Raw genomic sequence first — 20,934 nt, 5'->3', positions numbered from 1 at the left:
ATTTTTTTTAATTATTGAACATGAAGTTGTGTTTAGTTTCCCTTCCTATTCAAGTATTTTACAAGAATTACATAAAACTATGGGAAAATAGCCATTATTTACAAAAATAAATATAACTTTGTCCTGTTTGTCTTTGCAAGATTCTGTCGGCAGCGTTTGGACATGGGACAGCGTGGGTTTCGGTTGTATTACCCAGTATACAATCTTACAATTGCATCTTAATAGTCATGCTAATTAGTTAAGAAAATACAGATGTACACCTCAAACACCTACAAGTTTTTAAAACACCTGTTGATCTTTATTCGACATAGTGGCGTGCCCCCAAACATTTTACCACCCAAAGTCAATCAACCCTGCGTGTTGCATGCAAAATTAAGGTAATCTACCGCCTCCATTATCTCAAATATAATAACCGTAAGCTTAGAATAATTATAGATGATTATTATTATCCAAAGTTCTGAGTTTTATGATAAATGTATACTTATAGTTAAGTGTAAAACTAGTCGTGTCTAGCTCTAGTATAATATCCGGTTTCTCGTACCTTTATTCACTGGCATCAAATCCTCTGTTAGATCGCCTCAATGTAATCCTGCAACACCTCCGAATCACAATACACTTTACACAAAACACGAACCTTTTGTTACTTTTTTTATTTAATATCAATAATTATTATTATTATAAAATTTTATTAATTAACGTTTATAATTATTTTGAGTGTTATGATTTTAATTAAATTACAGACAAATTAGAATATAGAATTATTTACAGAATTAAATATTGCTTCATGAACGCAAACGACCGTTCGTTGTCGACTGAATACTGATGTAGTAGTGGCGTACCAACGTGCTACACGCACACAGCTATGTAGGACACCAGTGTGGGAGGAGAAAAAGTGATAGCATTATACACTACCATTTACGTTAAGATGAGATAGCAAATACGTCATCACCAGTACACGAGGTAAGTCTATAATGCAGCTAATTGAAAGTGTCTTCTCTTTCAATAAATATGTAAGACACACAACAGCTCCGCACCTTTTCACTATAATACTGGTTTTACCTGTATATATACGTTCCGATAAAGGTAATTTGAATTCCTGAGGAGTGAAAAAGATAGAGCCTCAAGGCGGAGGTTCTACGTAGATATAGGTGCTTGAAGGGCTACAATAAAAACGTTTAAATTTAATTTGAATATGACGGCTTTTAACGGTTTCCGTAGGTCATCGTCTTTAAAAAACTTGTAATCAATGATTCATAAAGATTCATGAGGTCTATACAAGTCAATAATATATTCAATAACTTGATATTTTCGTTTATTAAAAAGTTTTTATTCGTGATAATTTATTGTTTTACTTTAATCAAACGAAAAAGAGTTTTTGAGAGGTTTTGGTATAACTATATCACACGAATAATGGTGACGAGGCTCTCTCAAAAATGTTATAAAATAAAAATTTATTGTTTGTCATCTATTTATCATAATTATTAGTTATATTTTTAATATATCATTGCTTATTGATATCCTCCTTATAAATAGAGATATATAATATCCTATTGATTACACTTACCTACCTATAGATTTACAGATATGTCGATAGTAAAAATATAAAAACTTTCTAGTTACATAATATTAAGAGGATAGATGACGGTAACAAAAACAACAATCGTTCTGTTCTAAATCGGTCATTTAGTGAATTTCTATTTGTTATTTGTTTTTCATTGTTTCACAAGTACTTTTACCAATTAGCTAGGCGTATCACGTTCAACAGACCACGCTTTGTTTCCCAAAATAAGTGAAAATTTGCTGTTTTCCTTTCGACATACTTATTACAGTCTAGAATACAACGATTGTAATGCCGTGAATACAATACTAATGTTTCATATGTACATTATTTTTAACTAAATCGATAAAGTAAACAGTGACCATAACGAACAATCCGAAAGTTACATGAAATAAACTATTATTCATACTTTATACGTTTATTTAAAAAAAAATATCTGTAATTTTTTTTTTTTTAAGTTCTTAATGTTTAGACTTATATGGAGACCACACGAACGAAGTGTCTGCGTAAACCCCTATACTTTTAACTTAACTTTAAAATAATAATTTCTTTAACGCGAACTAATCATGTTATGTATTTTATTAAACAATTCCACTGCTGTCTTGAAATAAACAATATGTTCAATTATGCTTATATCCACCAAAGTTTTACCAAAAACGAATAAAGAAACCTTAAATAAATCTTTGATACTACCAACTTTAATTGCCTTTGCTCTTATTTACATTAAACTAACGTTACACGTTAAACTGCAGTACATAGGTAAATACATATAATGAACGTTAACAATAAGTATATGTTACCGCATGCTCTGAATTGTTTGAGCTGGAAATCGAAGACGGTTGACCTCTTTACTTCGTGCTACGTTGAATAATAATGACCATAGCTGTCATCAGTAGGACATGACTTAGAAAACAATCACGAGCGATTCGTCATCCGTTGGCCATACGTTCTAATAGCGTTATATTCGAAAGCATACGTATAGATACTTCGGAAGGGCAATAAACTTAAGAAATTTCACGGATATAATCAAAGTGCTTTCAGTAGTAGCTTGGCGGCAATAGTTGACAGTTGACACTTGACAGATAACTATATACATATTTGATTTTTTTTTTGGCTCTGGCACGGTTTGTGCATTAGCCAGCGTCAAGTATGAGATTTTTATCATTCGTGCTTTTTGCCTTAGAAATTCGATCATGTCCTCCATGTACGGTTTAGGCACTCGCCCGGTACCGCACAACCCTAAGGCCGAGAACAAATTTAAATTAAATTAAAACTTGCCCTCGAACCGGGAATCGAACCCGGTACCCCTCACCTAGCTGCCACTTAATAAGACCGCTAGGCTATTTGATATTATAATTTGTCTATTGAAATGTTGTCATTAACGCCATCTATTGCCGCGAAGTTAGTATTAATATTCCCATCGAATTTTAATAAAACTCATTGCGACCATTGTCTTGGAGCCAGTCTGGCTTTACTTAAAACTGAATCCCAGGAGCTGGAATTTACTAAAATTCAAAAGCCTTGCGTAAAGTATCTCGGTTTTGCTGGAATTCTATCTCGTCTATAGAAAATGTTTTAAAGTGTGTTGACAATTTAATAATAATAATTTGGAGTAACATCTGTGTTATATCTCCGCCATGTTCCATTAATGTGTTGCTACGTTTGATACGCATATATTATAACATTTGTTTGTGTCAAAAATTTCTAAATCTATCCAGCTTAATCAAAACATAACGGTATTATACGACAAAGCTTTAAAACTGATAACTCGACTGAATTTATTTAGCCCTAATATCGCCTACAATTCTTAACACATTATTTGAACCACAATGATGTCACCTAAATACCAAACGAGTTGATGCGATTCCAAATCTTGACGCACAAAACTCAATATAAATTCTTTTTTTAGATCTCTATTAAAATTTATATATGTTTAAAATTGGAACATGCCTATTCAGTCAAAGACATGTATGAATATCGACATAAATTGTATTTAAGCCAAGTATTCAGAAATCCGAATTTACTCTTTTTACAGTTATATATTAAATTGTGAAGGAGGAAGTAGAAACGTATACAATTCCTTACAAAGTCCTTCATAGTTGTTACATACATAGTTCAGAATTCCTTGGCAGAGAAAATACGCCATAACCCTGAGATAACGCAAGGAATCTCTCGTTTAACTTAAAGTAGGTAGGTACAATGCTTTGTTGAGAGAGGGAAATGCCTGCAGCCTGCGTCTTGTTATAAGAATGGGTAGGTACATTGTACTTAGTAAGTAGTAACATAGTAACAACATGTTCTTGTATAATAGCGAAAAAATGATAGCGAATCCTTAATCTATATCTACCTATTAATTAATAATACTTAGCTATTGAAATCCCGGATCTATAAAAGCTGGTGGGGGGGGGTCATAATTTTACGTCTGTTTAAATTTTCAATTAGTAGTAATTTTTGGGTCAGATTCAATATTTTTTATTTATAAACAATTTTTTTACCAAGAATCAAACATGACTTATTTGACTTATTGTCTTACATCCTCTAGGTGGGGCAAAGGGTACAGTGTATCGACATAGCGATATTTTATTAAAATTGAATGCGACTCGAACATATTTCTTGCAAAAAAAGTTTCTTAGACACCTATGAAAATATTGTTGTTACTATAAAGTATAAACTGTTTCACTCTAATTGCATTTGGTCAAAACTCAAAAGGTGTTAACTATCCAACCCATAGAACGAAATTTGTGTAATCCAATATAGCTTTAACCTATTGTGGTTCATTCGTTTAGTATTTACACGTTTACCAATGTAATCAAATTAGACCATCGTCTTCTCTATGGTAATGTTCTCGGCATAAAAGTCCTCTAAAATCGTTTTAAGTCTTTGCTATAAGTGTACAATTAAGAGCAGAGCTAAGTATAGCTTACGTATGTCAAATCTTATACGTATTTAAAATAGTTGACACTTAGCCTTAAGGTTAACAGACTTAGCGCTAGCTCCAGTACGTCATAATTGGATTTTGATATAAGGTAAATTTCACCCTAATTCTCGACACGCAGAAATAACCTTAAACCGACTTCTACACATCGAAAAGCACTGGTTACTTATTTTACACTATGCTAAAACTACGTGCACGAAATTTATCCAACCATTCAAATTCTTGCCAAGTCAAAATTAGATTTTGACTTATTGCAATCATAGTTCGCGCAAGTCTCGTTTTTTAATTTCACCATAATTCGCGCGCAAAAAGTCGACGGCGTGTGTAAGGTACAGGAGGCTGATCACTAGTAGATCAGAGTTCGGCAAAAACTAGTGGTTAAGAGAGATAGGGCAAGAAATAAAATGTAGGATATGTGAATTACAGCCCAAAACACTGGAAAACCAATATAGACTCAAGTGTCATGCACTGTATTTAGCAATTACTTTTCTGATCCGTGAACGAGAATGTATTGTCATCGGCACGAGCAACATCGAGCAAAGACGGTATTGCAAGATTGGAAATTGCAAAGACGTTTGATTAGCAAAAGTATTAATCGAACTTGAGTATAAAATGAACGATTAGGTCATAAATATTAGGTGATTTAAAGTAAGCTGTATACATGACATAATTTGGATTATACAAAACTTGTGCTCTGTAAATTAAACTAACGTAATAAAAATAACGACACCCGGAGGCCCAGTTCCCACGACTTTGTTCATTCTTTTGATGAGCGAACAGGTGTCAAATTAAATGATACTAGACAGCGCACGTTGGATACCCCTTTGTAGGCGATCGTTCCCGCCGATGCAATGTTACCTCACTTGGGAGTTGGGAGTAGGGTTGCCATCGGTAAGTTGTATGTCGAATTCTAGGGATGTTTTGTAAAAACAGTTGTAAATTTATCCCTTCCTCTTGAGAAATTAATGAAACTGATAAATCATTAAAAAAAAATAGTTACGTACTAATTAGTTGATCTATTCAAATAAGTAACCGAGATAGAAATATAAAAAGTTAACAGAATGTACATTTAAGTTGAAAGTGATTCAAATGTATTCAATGTATTATTTATTATATTAATGATTATTTGCTTGAAACGTTATAGTTAATTTTAATTTGATGATGTAATAATGGCTATAATGATATGGCCCATAATGTAACTGTAACTTCTATTGTACCTTTTAAGACATATAACTTCAGAGTTTTAGGGTTACACCATAACATTACACTAGCATATTCTTGCAAGTAAATTATTATTATTAATTAAATCAAAATGTATTCATAGATAAGAACAAAATATATAATAAATGACAAAGCAACAGCGTGTGTGTGTAACGAAACACTTATACATATATATTATACTGAATGAAACGAAACATTAGTTAAGTCTTTCAGTAGTCCTGAATTAATTTATGTATTGAAATATCAGCTCAATCGAAACTACAGACTAAAACTTATCTTGAAGTTCTCTTAGTAAAGTTTGAATAGAGTTTTGAATGATAAAAAAAGTATTGTATGAATTTCCAACTTTACATCTAGCAACCCTGTCGAACAAAGCATAGCTGTTTGATTGAAAGCGTCGTTGAGTATCTGCATCCTTAATGCTGCAGTAACAAGAGCCAGGAATTACAATGTGCCTACTTCGCTTTGAGTTTGTAACCACAATAACCACAGCTTGCTTCACGTAGCCTGAATATCTGATCCAGTTGATAAATAGAGCTATTGCTTTACTAGGTTTTCTAATGTACTTACAACATTTTCTAGAGGATTTCAATATTATAAACCCTAATATCTAATCGACAAGTTGAAAATGGTACAAAATAGAGATACTGCTCTTAAAATTATGTGCGATAGCTCATTGGATCCGGAATGACGTCTAGAAAAATGTGCCAGAAGCGTGTTTTATTTCATTAGCACATAAAAAATTGCAAAAGTTATAATAAACAATTAAAGATGAAAAAAAATGGCATTTCGTCAATGGCAAGTCCTAACTCCCGGAACTCTATCTCCATTATTTATAATTTTAATTTAACGCCGAAAATAGGTCTGCGGGTGACATTTTTAGGATGCGCGCGTGGCGAAGTTTTTTATTGGAAATTTCCTCCTCTTTCAGAATCTTTTTTGAAATTTCTTAAATATTAATAGTTCATTAAATATTGGCAAAAAACGAAATGCTATTTTTTTCATTCAACTCTATTTTGTACAATTTTCAACTTGTCGACTAGACTATAAGGGAAACAAATGAATAACTCCAAATAAAAATGTTAACAGCTTTTTGTATAGGTACACTATTACTTGGATTATTTACAAATTATTTGATATAAATAAGTGTGTATAAGTTGTATCAATGTCTTTGAATGCTAATTAACAAAATAATTATTAGAGGCCTTCAAGAAGATAGTGTACCATTCTCTGATACTCCAGCAACTTGTAAGCCTCTTGGCGTTGTAGTTGTCCATGGGCACTTCTTAATGTAAGCACCTCTTAAGTGACACGCCAGGTCGTTTGCCCCCTGACCCATAAAAAGGGGATTGAAGTTTATTCCATTTATATTAAAGCGTTATACGAATGTTACTAGTTCAAGAAACAAAAATAAAACTAATTTAGTCGCTTGTCGTAAAACATCTGCACATTTTATTCGTTTCGTATCTGTAAATCTTGTTTTTATTTAGAGACTAGACAACAAAAAAAAGAATTCCCCTAAGTTTGAAGTACTAATTAAAATAATACATTAAATGTAAAGACTAATTAATTACGCATTATCTATATCTCGCCTTTTGGGCACATATACTAGCGCACTTTAATATAATAAATAGCGATAAAATATTTAATAAATGACCGCCAAAAATCTAAATAAGTTGAAAGTTAGGGATTGCTACCACCATGTGCTACCACCACTAGACGTACACTGCCTTAATAAAAATATAAGACGATACGAGTATGTACATAGAAACCTCGCTCAATAAGATGAATGAATCGTACAAGCAAAAGAATTTCGGTATATGGAAGTAAAATATGTCTAAATGATTATTTTTGGATTTAAATATGTAATTTATGTCCCAATTTACTTACCATTCCCACAAGTGCACGAGACAGTCAAACATGACGCAACCATTTTCAGTGTTCATACAGGAAGCCGGTGCCGCCGCCATCTTATCTATGTTTTTTCTGTTTGCAGACACGTTACGCCATACAAAGGACACCTGTAACCAAGTGAAAAATAGGGTAAAGATTAAAATGTTCTATGAACTCCTATAATAGTACTATGTTAGCGAGGGTTTAGTTCCACATTTTCAGAATGTACTTTCTGCTTTAGTATGACCAAAGCATGACCAACAAAATATAAAACGCAAAAGGACTGCTTAATTGTTTTTTTTAATATTGTGGAAAAAAATATACCCTTTTATACACAGGGATAATGTAGATAGATGTCTACTAGTAAAAATCTTTCTTCTTTGGACACAAACTAACATTTACTACTAACGAAACACAGAAACACACAAAATAATAATAATAACCATAACCATAAAAAAATCAATGGCACTGCAACCTTTTTAGGTGTGGACCTCAGATTTATGTATCTGTTTCATGATCATTTGGTAATCTAAAAGGCAAGTAGGTGATCAGCCTTCAATGCTCGACGCACGCCGTTGACTTTTTGGGTCTAAGACAAGCCGGTTTCCTCACGATGTTTTCCTTCACCATTCGAGCGAATGTTAATTACGCACATAGAAAGAAAGTCCATTGGTGAACAGCCGGGGATCGAACCTACGACCTCAGGGATAAGTAATAACACTGCTCTAAACATAACCATAACCATAACGAATACAGCAATAGGTACATCTTAAGTGTGTAATGTGTGTGGTTTGTGGTTGTAACTGGCCCTGGCAAAGCATTATGCTGTGTAGCAGACGTGTTACACAACGCTGATGATTCTGCCAGTGAACACAACAGTTAGTTTGCGCCTCAGACGCTAAAAAAGAAAAAGAATGCACTAATAATAATAGTAGACAAAGTAATAATAATAAAAATTAACAGTGTAAGTAAAGAAGTCTTGGAAGATTTGTGTGTAAAAGTATATAGTAAATAAAAAATAAGAATAATTGTTTTAGGATATTAACTGATTATACAAAGACTATTAATTAACTTAATTGTTTTTGGATTAGATCAGTGTTCAAAATTCTTTGCAAATAAAATTAACATTTACAAAAATTCAAATTGAAAATATTAGACGTTACGTTATGTTGCATATAATAATTTTTAATAGTTGATTCACATTATACAGATAACAGAAGTCTTTAATTTGTTTTGAATGGTAAACGACTTAAAAGTGAAAGTTATTTATTTATAAAAATGTTATGCATGAGCAAATAATAATTACGTGTATAGTTTTTGATTCATGAATAATTGTCCGTAAACATAAATATTACTTTAAAGTGAAATTCAGTCTCATTTTTTAGCCTTCATGTGGTAATATAACTATAATAAAAACTTTGGATTAAACTTGTATGTTTCTCCAACTGTCCGTGGTTTATAAAACATCGGAGATTCATGAGCACCTCAAAATCAGGACTGTCAAAGAGGAGATCAAGATATGGAGTAAGAAATACAGAAAAATACAGAAATGCTAATAAGCTTGCCACGCAACTAACCATACCCGACTTAATAAATAGGCATAAAAGGCGACAAATCCTAAGTCTTGATAGACACGGTTGACAGAGAGGAGCAGTCTCGATGGAGATTTTGCTCTCAACGTCTAACAGCTCTCAACACATCTGCTCATAGTCTAGCTGACTGATTGCAAGATAAAGACTTATAAAAAAACAAAAACTCTGTATGTTTAAACTATATATATCTTATATAGAACGTTCATTGTTCGCAGCCCGAGAGCACTTGTTGTATTTCCAAACTAAAGTTAGTCAATGTTTTCATAATACTGCGGATATTCAATTATCAATATCTACATATTAAATTAATTGTTTGTAAAGCATGACCTACTAGAACTAGAGCAAATGACCAGTATTGATTTACTAGGCATGCCTCATTTGCGCGCTCTACTATAAGAAAATTAATTTTAGATTTACTCGGATGTAATTTCTTAGTCGATTTGTGAGAGAATTGAACATGAGTATTGTGCAGTCAAAAAGATGCTCTTATTTTAGTATAATTAATTCATTATTTAATATCCACCAAATAAACTTTATAGCATAAAAGAGTGATGGCGAATTGCTTTAATTACAACAATTTTGATGGACACGGCGCTTTTAAGACCAAGAAAAGAATACCTAAATAAAATTATTGAACCATTGGATTTGCTGGAAGATAAACCAAAATTGTCCATTTGACACTCTTTATGGATCCGCCTCCAAAAGTAACACGCTCCTCAATGCAACTTTGAGTATATAGCTCCCCACGTCGACGATAGACTATTCTGCGACCACCTGCACCATATAAACATGGACTATACTCGTCTATGAATAATACGGAGGCCCATTGCTCATCTGTCCAATTTAGGTGATCACGCGCAAATCTTAAGCAACCTTGTCTGTGAGCTACAGACAACTTTGGACCATTTGCTGGTCTAAAAGGGGTGATATCCGCTTACTTTAACCTTTTTCTTATTGTTCGTGCACTAACGTTTACTCCACAGTCCACACACTTCAATAAGCTCTGTTTCGATGTTAACTGACGTGAGGAAACAATTGCGCAGGGAAGTTGTAACAACAAATCGGTCATCACGACCGGTGGTTGCTTGAGTGCTGCCTGTACCACGTCTCCTTTTGTAAGAACCTGTCTCCTCACAAACCTTCTGTATACTCTAGATACCGTAGACTGGTTTAAATTTAAATTTCTACCAATCGTTCGTTGATCCAAGCCCTCCTGCACCAATGCTACAATTTGAGCAGCTTGTTCGGACGAAGTATCCATATTATGGTTCAGAAACTCTCGATGAGTTAAAATGCTAACCTAACAATTCTGCTGGTAACAATAATTCAATTGTCAAAAGAAAAAAATAATAATAAGAATCAATTTTAAAAAACACGCAAATCTGATAATACGAGTAAAGTTTCTTTTCCCGGCTATAGGTATTCATTTGTTTTACTGCAGTTCTATTTTTAAATATTACTTTTTATTAAGAGTAAGGGCCAGTCTCTCCATATTTATATAATTTAATCTAAAAAGTTTGCATACGTTTATTAAAAAAATCATTTCAAAGTAATCCTGAAGTTTGATGCAGTTTATGAGTCCGTCAGTAGGTATATTATGGAATTTGTGTCATTAAAATTGAAAAGAAATATTCTTATTAACTAAATAACAAGTATTCAGCTAAGACCTTAGAAAACTTAATGATAAAATGAAATCCCATCACCATTTTAAGAAATCCACATTTGAATTTGCTCACCGATAGATCTTTATCCAAGCAAGAGCCCTTAAACCTCAAAATTCCCTAAAAAATCGCAAGTTATAAATGTAAAATGTAGAACAATCGTCTGTCTTATTTCATGAAATCTTGAAGGCTTCCGAATGAACGTGACAAAATTGTGTATTCAATATTAATGTATTCTTTCAGTGGAGCTGACACTAGGGTTGTCAAATTGAAAGATGTCATTTGTCAGACATACTGGTTCAATCCTTTATTTAAATTTGAAGTTAAAATCAGGTAGTTAAACAATATGGTTGTTATTAAAAAAAATATAGTTACAGTAAAAATTCTGCCCTTTATGCATATTAGCAAATTTTCGTATGAAGATTAGACTTAGACTTATACACGTATTTAATTTGTGTTTGACAGGTAATTCATAAAATATCAGCAGGCTTAAAACTGTATAGCGCTAAGTAACAACACTAATTCTAGCCAAAATGATAAACAGAAATTCTTCGTTTGAACTATTCTTAACTCACAAAGTAATAAATAATAATAATAATTAAAACGGATAAAACAAATTAAAAATATTTGGTTCTTGTGGCAGTGTACCTTTAATAGTTACTTACTTACTTACTTAGTAAAAAGTATAAGCTAAACTAACTGTCACTCTTTATAGTAATGGCAACCCTATTAAAGATCCCACGGGAAACTATGCTGAATAAATATATGGATATCTGACCTTTCTAGTCTGCGGCTTCATTTGTTCGCACATAAACGGATCATCCTTATTATTCTCCTATACTCAGACAGAGCTTTCTGCATAGAGCTTAAGGCAGACCTATAAGCGAGTTCCTGAAAATGGAGACGGCTTAAGAAGTCCATATTCATAAGGGTAATATGCAGTTAATATTTTGCGCTACAGTGCATCGAAAATATACGGGAGTTTTAGTTCGTGTCACCGTTGAAGCCTAAGGCAGTTGTCCCACCAACGCCGAGGAAACGACAAATTTTCGGCTATTTTCTCGCTCAAGAAACGTACAATAGGTATACATTCCGTGTAAACGAAAGAGATGCATATATAATTATAGTCGTATTTTTAATTAGACGAAGCCAACTGACAGTAGCTAATGTCACTTTGTAAAATAATGTTGCCATATTTAAAGTAATAGTGATGCGTTCAGTTCTTGTTCAATCAGATGAATGAACAATGAGTGTGAATAGTCAATCATTTCAAACAATAAAAGAATATTATTTCTATTTCAAAATTGTATAAAAGTGCTCTGATATAAGTTAGGTACTAGTACTATGTAACTACAATCAGTTTTTTGACGTCTTATTACAAAGCGCGGCGCGGCAACTAGTGCCATCACCGATCATTAATTCAGGGGTTTTTACTTTGTCACAACACTATTTTTATTTCATTAAAAACTGACAACACCGTAAACGTCATTTGATATCGTCTAATTAAAAATTCGACTATAGTTGATCGATAACTGTTCATACTGCCGGCGAGGACTCGCTCCACTAGTAGTAGTAGTCGCTGGGCGCCAAGAGCTATCAAAGATAATTCGCGCTTTAAAAAAAAGAATAAAATATATTTATTATGGAATATAAGATACAGGTATCACTTATTCCACGTCATTAAATTTGAATAGGTAGGCATCCCTACTCATCGGCGAAGAAGACAGAGGGTGTAGGCCGAGAGAAAAAGCCGGCGTAAAAAACTGTCGGTACTCTTTAGCGATCAGAACTCACGCCGAGACAACCAGCGGTAGCAGCCATTTCTCTACAGTGCGTATTTTTATTTGTTTTGAACATCAAACAATCATTTAAATTATCTTTGTTGTCAAGTTCAGACGACGCTGATGATGTATTTAATGATAGCATTAATGTAGTGGCAGTAGCGACTAGCGCGAGTAATCGCCCGTCACTCGTACACTCGCTTATAGCCCAGCGACAAAACAATCGGAACTATAGTCGTATTTTTAATAAGACGAAGCCAACTGACAGTAGCTAATGTCACTTTGTAAAATAATGTTGCCATATTTAAAGTAATAGTGATGCGTTTAGTTCTTGTTCAATCAGATGAATGAACAATGAGTATGAATAGTCAATCATTTCAAACAATAAAAGAATATTATTTCTATTTCAAAATTGTATAAAAGTGCTCTGATATACGTTAGGTACTAGTACTATGTAACTACAATCAGTTTTTTGACGTCTTATTACAAAGCGCGGCGCGGCGACTAGTGCCATCACCGATCATTAATTCACGGGTTTTTACTTTGTCACAACACTATTTTTATTTCATTAAAAACTGACAACACCGTAAACGTCAGTTGACTTTGTCTAATTAAAAATTCGACTATACACACTCGCTTTCCGCTGCTCGCCAAGTCGATTGTAATTCTAGATCGCTTCACGTTCATCGTCGGCGGTGGGACAACTGCCTAAGGCACCCAAAAGGGGTTTTTAAATGTCTCAAAATTCTTATTCAGATTCATATTGCTATTAAAGTTTTCAAATGGTTCTTTAGTCCTGAGTTCTTAATAGAGGGGATAGGGGTTGGATCTTAACATTTTCTCAAATATCTCAGAAAAGCTTTGATAGTTTTCTGTCAGCTGGTTTAATTTATTATCGGAATATGCGAAGTGAGCAATGACATTTTGACATACGCATATCGTTTACTTTCATAGATTAAGATTAAATTTATACCAGAATGATCGATAATTTCGTACTTCTAAATCTACATACTATATCAAATTGTAACTGTGTTGAATGAAACACAATGATACTATAGAACTTTATCGATTTTAAAGACCTTCATAGGCGGCTTGTCTGGCCTTCATCCCTTCGACCTAGTTATCTAAACGTTTCAGCCGATAAGTAAATGCCTTCCGAGGCTTTTTACTCAATGATATCTATATTACATACTAGCAGACCGGCCAAGCGTTGCTGTGGCTAAGGTTTTTGTTATATTACATAGTAGTAAACTATTCAAGGGAAAATGTAGGAGAACTTATGTGAAAGGTAGATAGCTTATGTGAAACGTTGGTACTTTTAACACAGTGCCATCTGTTAGAATTGTATCAAATAATAAAGAAATATTTGCAATAAAATAATATTGCGGGTATAAATTGAGATGTAAGCTATCCTATCTTTTAAGTTAGATCAAACTACACGGTGTGCAAATGTGATTGATATCGGTTCGGTAGTTTAGGAGTCCATAGCGGACAAACAACGTGACACGTAATTTATATATATGTATTAAGATGACAAAATTAAAGAACAAAGCTGATGTGGAAAAGCTTTGTAATACTTTTATTTCTGTTTAGAGATTGTTTTCTGCTAATTAAATTAAATTATTTGTAATAACACTTTTTGAAGTTATACTTCTTTAAGCGCGTTATGAAAAATTTATGAGAGTAAAATTTTACGATGCGCGCGCACCGAGACACAAAATTAACAGAATGAAGTTGCCCACGGAAGATGCAACGGCATTGGACATAATTTAAAAACAACATTCGAATAATAATAGAATTTATGTTACACTTAATGTAAGAGAATAATAATAAACATTTATTTATTTAATTTTTCAAATGTAAACTGAACTTTATTGACTATAATGACTCCTTTTCCAGTCTTTGATTATTTAATTGTAATTAATTATTTGCATGCAATCAAAAACTATTTTTAATAATGCCAAAGAAGTATAACTTCTTACGCGCGTACATAAGTTCACGCCCCCTTTTTTAATAAATATAATTGCCTTTTTATCTCTTGGTAGTGTTTGAGAGCAACATACTACAACTCGTCCGTTCAAACTCATATAAAAGTTATATTTTATTGTGAAATCATTCAAAAATTCTTCTTACTTTAAATTTATATTTCATAATCCCGAAAAGGTTATATATATATATTTTTTTTTTTATTGAGAAAAAGCTTGCCAACGCTTGGCACACTGAGACATTGGTAAAAAAACAAACACAAAAGGTTATATAAATATTTTACAATGACTTTCAATTCTGCTTCAGAATTTTAAAACAAAAAACGCTCGCGGCAATTACTACCAATTATTTATTATTGGTACTTATTGTGAGAGGTATCAGATGATCGCGAGGCGTGATCTATGGAGCCTACGGTGAAAGTGTCTCTACCATAACTGTATTTATGCCTTAATGGTGACTATGATTCATGGTTTTCGAAGTTTTTTATGTATTCGTAGACAAATCCGTTGTAATGCTAATTTAATGAGTCTTTTTTCGTAGAGATAAAAATAAAAGCTTTTTAACCTATGAAATAGTTCCTGGACTTTCTCTCGTTTATGTTACATAGTACCGTTTTTACAAATAGGTACAAGCTTTTTACAAATTTCCTTTGTCATATAGTTAACCAAAGAAGAGTGTCGCTACAACTTCTAAATCTGACTCTGCATGGTATCGTGATAATTTTTACTGGCAATATCACACACAATCATACAATATTAATCATCTAATCAGCTGTCTGTGCCTGACACACACTGTTAATTTTTAAGTCTAAGGCAATCCGGTTTCCTCACGATGTTCTTAATCGTACGAGAGAGTGCTAGATGCGCACAAACAAATACTAATAATCCATTGGAGCACAGCCCTAATTCGAACTCATCGTGACAAATTAAATCAAGACTGTGTCATTATATCATAATTAAAATAAATAACTGTCTATATAATCTTCTATATATATAAAAATGAAACCCGTTTTCCGTTGTCACGACATAACATGAAATCGGCTTGAACGATTTGTCTGATTCTTTTTTTATAATATTCCTTGAAGTACGAAGATGGTTCTTACGGAGAGAAAAATTAAAAAATTGAGTGAAAAAGTCTAAAAACAACACTTTTCTATATCCCATACAAAATATTCGTAATAATATTTAAAGGCAATTTGAACTTTAATACCATATCATAAAGTTCAAGTATTAGTGGAGGGGTTCCGGGAAGAAAAATTTTTATTTTTTGACATAATGTATTTGTTGTATTATCAACTTTCTTTTTTTTATCTTACTAGCTAGACCGGTGTCCCGAATAGCAGAATAAGTATTTAAAAAAAATAAAGAATCGACTGTTAGGCGGTACGATGTTCGCCAGGCCAGCTAGTAGGTACTATATATACAATAACACGAATATCACAAATATCTTTGAAGCCATAATCTACTCTTAAGATTTTATCGATATGCAATCAGACTTTTATTAACTAAGTAAACAAAATAAATGCATGACCCTTATTAAACATCCTTACTTTATATATCAACTTCAAGTAGGTACGTTCAAGTTTTTATGATTAGAAATATCGATATCGATATTCATATAGATAATATAATGTGTACTTATGAATGTCAATAAAAAAACGAAAAGTACCAAATTTACATTTACAAGCAGTTGTCATATCAGGGCTAAATGCACGAGAAGAACTCACAAGAATCTGTATTTGTACTCTGGAGCATTATCTCCACACGACATAATATATTTTAAAGAACAAAAAAAACACAATTTTAATTCGTAACATTTGTTATTTGTGTTTGCTGTAATGAATATGAAACCGAAACCGACGGCATATTACTTCACTATGAGTAATGTTGGTAAACAGCTTTCATCTCACAAATTAACTCACACAAGTTTTCATATCCACTTTTCCCGCAGCAGTTATGCATGACTTTACGAACATGTGATGACGAAATCATGAAAGTATAGCGTAAGCGATATATAAAGCTTAATATTCAACTATTACAGATAATACTTGAATTTCGTCTGTTTTCGTTCTTAATAAAACATAAAAACCGTTTTTGCTTCTAAGCTATGACAAAATATCTCTATGACTCCGTTAATCAGAAGTGTTTATTATATTCTACTCAATGATAAAATCGGCGAAAAATGTTTGTGTAGATTTCTACTTGCATATCAACATTACTTATGGGATTTAGTTCGTTTTATGAATTTTAAAATGTAATAGACTGTGATGCTACTTGTATAAGTAATATATTAAAATAAAGGGTCAATAATCCTATAACATCTGCAATTTCCAACAAAAAAACAGCGCACTTTGCACTTCATCCGTTCGAAGTAAGAATAAAGAAAGTATAAGAGTCCTACTTAGGCATAGACTACTCACTTTCCAGTATAGAAATAATCGTTAAGAAAGTCCAATAATTATTAAGATAGTTGTTACAAGTAAGATTTCTATGTCAAAGACGCTTTCTTTAAGCTCTTATTTTCAAGCAACAAAAATGTCCTTAATTAAAAAATTCAAATCACACGTTTAAAAATGGAACTAACCAGAACGTAGTTTTTTGCCTTAATATAAATTTAGACTCGTGTGTTTCTCTATAATATGTTTAATAAGAGATTAGACAATTTTCTGTATTACATAGACTAAAATATATAAATACTGCAATTCCAGATTAAATAATAAAATCTAGTCTAGTCTGTTATGATTGTTCATATGCTTGCTTTAAACTTTAACTTGTGTATAAAATAGTTTTGCTACGTTACTGCGTAGATAATCATAGTTTCCCCCCCAAATTGTGCTTTCCAAAAGCGAAATTTCATTGTATTGTAATTGAAAATACTCCACATTTGTCCATATATCCATTATCAAATTCATCATGGGACCATCTAGAAAATATGTTATCAAATGAAGACAACCATTTTCCACATTAGATCAGAAAACATACATAAAAATATATAGGCGAATTGATAGAGATTACCTATCTAGGAAAATGAGTTCCTTTTCTATCTTCTTCTTAATTGCGTAGGTATACACTACTTTACTTGTTTGGGCATATGTCGTATTTTAAACATACTACGCAGCTTTATTAGGTTTCAAAATGTAATCGATGAACGTCTCAGCATCTTCCCGTGGACCCGGAATTATATTACGCGCAGAAAATAACATTAGGGTGAATTTGGTAACCAGAGGGGTCTCATAGGGTGCCGTATCTTACTGTATCAGTTCTAAAATTTCTAGAAAGCTCGTAATATATATTTACAAAACTTATAATTGCTAAAACGTCTCCAATGTGTTAGTTATAAAATAAAAAAATATAATTTACGCTAACGATATTTTCAAAATTTAATCGTTTTACTTGTACTATAATATTAATATAGTTAACTAAACCATAAAACAATCATAACCAAGGAATGGCAACAATAACTGGGTCATAACGTGCCGATAATTACCTATACATAGTGTTATTAACAACTTACCTAATGCCTTAGCGATTTTACGTCACAAATATGCATATAGCTTATACTAAATTCAGTCTATAGTCTATACACAACACTTAAAACGCTTGAATGATAGATAATGAAAGAATGTGATTATTTGAAAATGGAATAAGCGTGGTATCGATTAAGCGGCGCGCGGCCGCGCGGTCTATGACGGAATGAAAGCCGGGTGCGCGCGTTTTCCATCATTTCCCGCCTTCGGGGGTTGGAAATATGTTGCGCTGAACACGTAGCGCCTTGTACATGAAAGAGATCCACTGGGAGTGGCGCTAGTTTATAGACTTTTCGTTTTTCTTAAAATTGTAGCATTTTCTATCGTTCGTTTCATGTAGAAATGTCTACTACATTTCAAAAGGCTATCGCGATACGTACGTTGTGTTTAGGAATATAAAAACATATACCTACCTAAGCGAATCATCTAAATTCTATATAAATAAATATTTATGTTGCTAAGCAAAATCAAAGACGGGCCAAACCGAGTAGTATTTTTATGTATTCCTTGAACTCTTAGGTTTTTATGAGAATTATTTTAAAAAATATATAATTTTTTAGTAGGTACTTAATCTTTTATTCTGAAAAAGCGAACAGTTTCTATGGCGCAGCATAGGAAAATGTTCCATATGTTGTGTACTACTAAAAAGGAAAAAAAATCTTATTAAGGCCAAACGAAGTTCAAACGAAAACCTGACATGATATCTTGACTAACTAAACAAAAATGATCTAACTACATGCCTAGTATATATACATAAATGACTGGAAAAGGCTATAATTAAAACAATTAACCACGTACCGACATAAAAAATCTATCTCACGCCCCTATCACTTCATTTAAGTATCTCATATATTTTCCCCTTAATTACCTTTACAAACGTCTGCTTTAGATCTCGTAGGCATTAACACCTACCCTTTAAAAGAACGCAAGTACTTTGTGTAAATTAAAAGGGCCCTCACCGCGGTCTAGGGTTGTCTTTCGTCAACACTCGACCGAGCAAAGGGTGAATCCGGACTAGAGCTACATTTTATTTTTCCTGATTAAGGTTTTGACTTCTGAAATTAAAAAAAAATCTAAACAGGTTTCCGCTGTCATTAAAAATATGTTCATTGCTTTAGATTATGTCGTTAACGTTATTCCCACTCAAAAATGATCTGATAGTAGATTAGTTAAAGACAGATTGAAAGCATAGTGACATGTTAGCTGAGATTTATAGATTGGGAACTGATGCGTCTATAGTCTATACCTGGATTAAATAAATGTTAAATCGTCATTAACTATTCTGTGTACGTCTGTTAGCTCTTAAATTTTAACTAATCTACTATTATGTACTGCTGAATGTGTTAATGAACATTGAAGATAATAAAGTATTTTATTATTTATGTACTCGGTAAAATCGATGTTAAACTTTACGATGTACCATAACCCACCCCAATAAGGAAGGGTGTGAGTTGCGTGTTACTAGACTTAACAACTAGACAGTTTCAAGGTTGTGACGATAGATTATGAATTCGTTTATTAAACACGTCTATTGTAACTTATGTAAACAGGCACTGCTGTTCTCTTTTTGAACTGAATAATCCATCAAAGCATTCACGATTATTGTAACTATTTAGATATCCAATACAACTTGGAAATTATTCAATGTCAAATACAGTCAAAACGATTGATCACTTATATTTATTTGAAATCAGATTGAGGGATTCTATAAAGTCGAATCACTACTTCACTAGTTATCTGGGCTCTTGGTGAGCTTTAAATCGAACATAATTATTAATATATGAGATTAATGTATAAAAACGCCACCTAGTAACAAATTTAGAATTTAATATAAAATTAACATCAACTGTGGTTGACATTATTGTCTCACGCCATCTACCTTTCTTTATTTTTTTAAAATATTAAATAATTAATGATTAATATTTAACGTTAATAATTTAATAATATTTAATATTTAGTATATTATTCAATTATTAATTAATATTAATAATAATTATCATTTATTATTTTATTATATTATTCATTCAATTTTATAACTACGTATGTTATAAAATGAATGTAACCTTTTAACTAAGTAACAATAGGTCTTTATGAAAAAGCATAGCTAAATTTCTTTGAAAATATAATTAAAACTCCTTATCCTCCTCCGTCATTATGGTCATTCAAAATTCTTGGCATAGCTGCTAACTTCACGCATATTCTATTTCTTTTTACTTAAAGATTGTCTTATTCCCATCTCGCTCGCGCACGCTCGGCGCCCGGTTGGTTTAAAAACTGCATACTGATAATTTTGTGTCACGGTGCGCGCGCATCGTAAAATTTCACTCTCACAAATTTTTCATAACGCGCCTAAAGAAGTATAACTTCAATAATTCACATAACACATCCTCTCAACCATCAACATCTTACATGGAAAATTCAAACAACACCACAGCTTCAGTAACCAATACAGGCCCCCGTTCGATTGGCCGTACTGAATATGTTGCTACTGATGTTTCCCCTTATTTAATAAATGTTCAACGTATACAAAGTTCATCTGACGACGGGACCATTCTTCATCCTATAACATTTGGCAATTTTTTAAAGCAGAACAAATTTAATAATATTATTCCCGGAAGTGTAAAGCGTATAGAAAGAAACAGGGGCATAGTTAGCTTTTCCGATTATAAAGACGCCAATAATTTTCTTAACTGCAATCTTTTGGAAACGAAAAAGTTAAAAGCCTTCATACCCACTTTCAGCGTAACAAGAATGGTTCTAGTTCGCGGGGCCCCTGTAGAT

General features: G+C 32.6%; 1 protein-coding gene across 7 annotated transcripts in view; it reads right to left on the bottom strand.

Moving 5' to 3' along the window:
* Positions 1 to 18,320, bottom strand: part of LOC125053654 — a 67,789-nt gene extending 49,469 nt beyond the window's left edge. For 3 of the 7 annotated variants that reach the window (XR_007117601.1, XM_047655125.1, XM_047655128.1), the window contains exons 1-2: positions 18,141 to 18,307; positions 7,605 to 7,735 (exon numbers count right to left, since the gene is read on the bottom strand). Coding sequence is in view for 5 of the 7 variants with exons in the window: in XM_047655125.1 (XP_047511081.1) it covers positions 7,605 to 7,684 (80 nt within the window). In the remaining 2 variants the exon portion in view is untranslated. Of the gene's footprint in view, positions 1 to 541; positions 683 to 7,604; positions 7,736 to 18,140 lie in introns of those variants that run through there. The other 4 variants (XM_047655123.1, XM_047655127.1, XM_047655126.1 and 1 more) reach the window with 4 other exon arrangements.
* Positions 18,321 to 20,934: the final 2,614 nt, after the last annotated feature.

Source organism: Pieris napi, chromosome 11 (genome assembly GCF_905475465.1).
Source record: "Pieris napi chromosome 11, ilPieNapi1.2, whole genome shotgun sequence".
NCBI classification, from domain to species: Eukaryota; Metazoa; Arthropoda; class Insecta; order Lepidoptera; family Pieridae; genus Pieris; species Pieris napi.
This window is presented reverse-complemented; position numbering and strand designations above follow the sequence as displayed.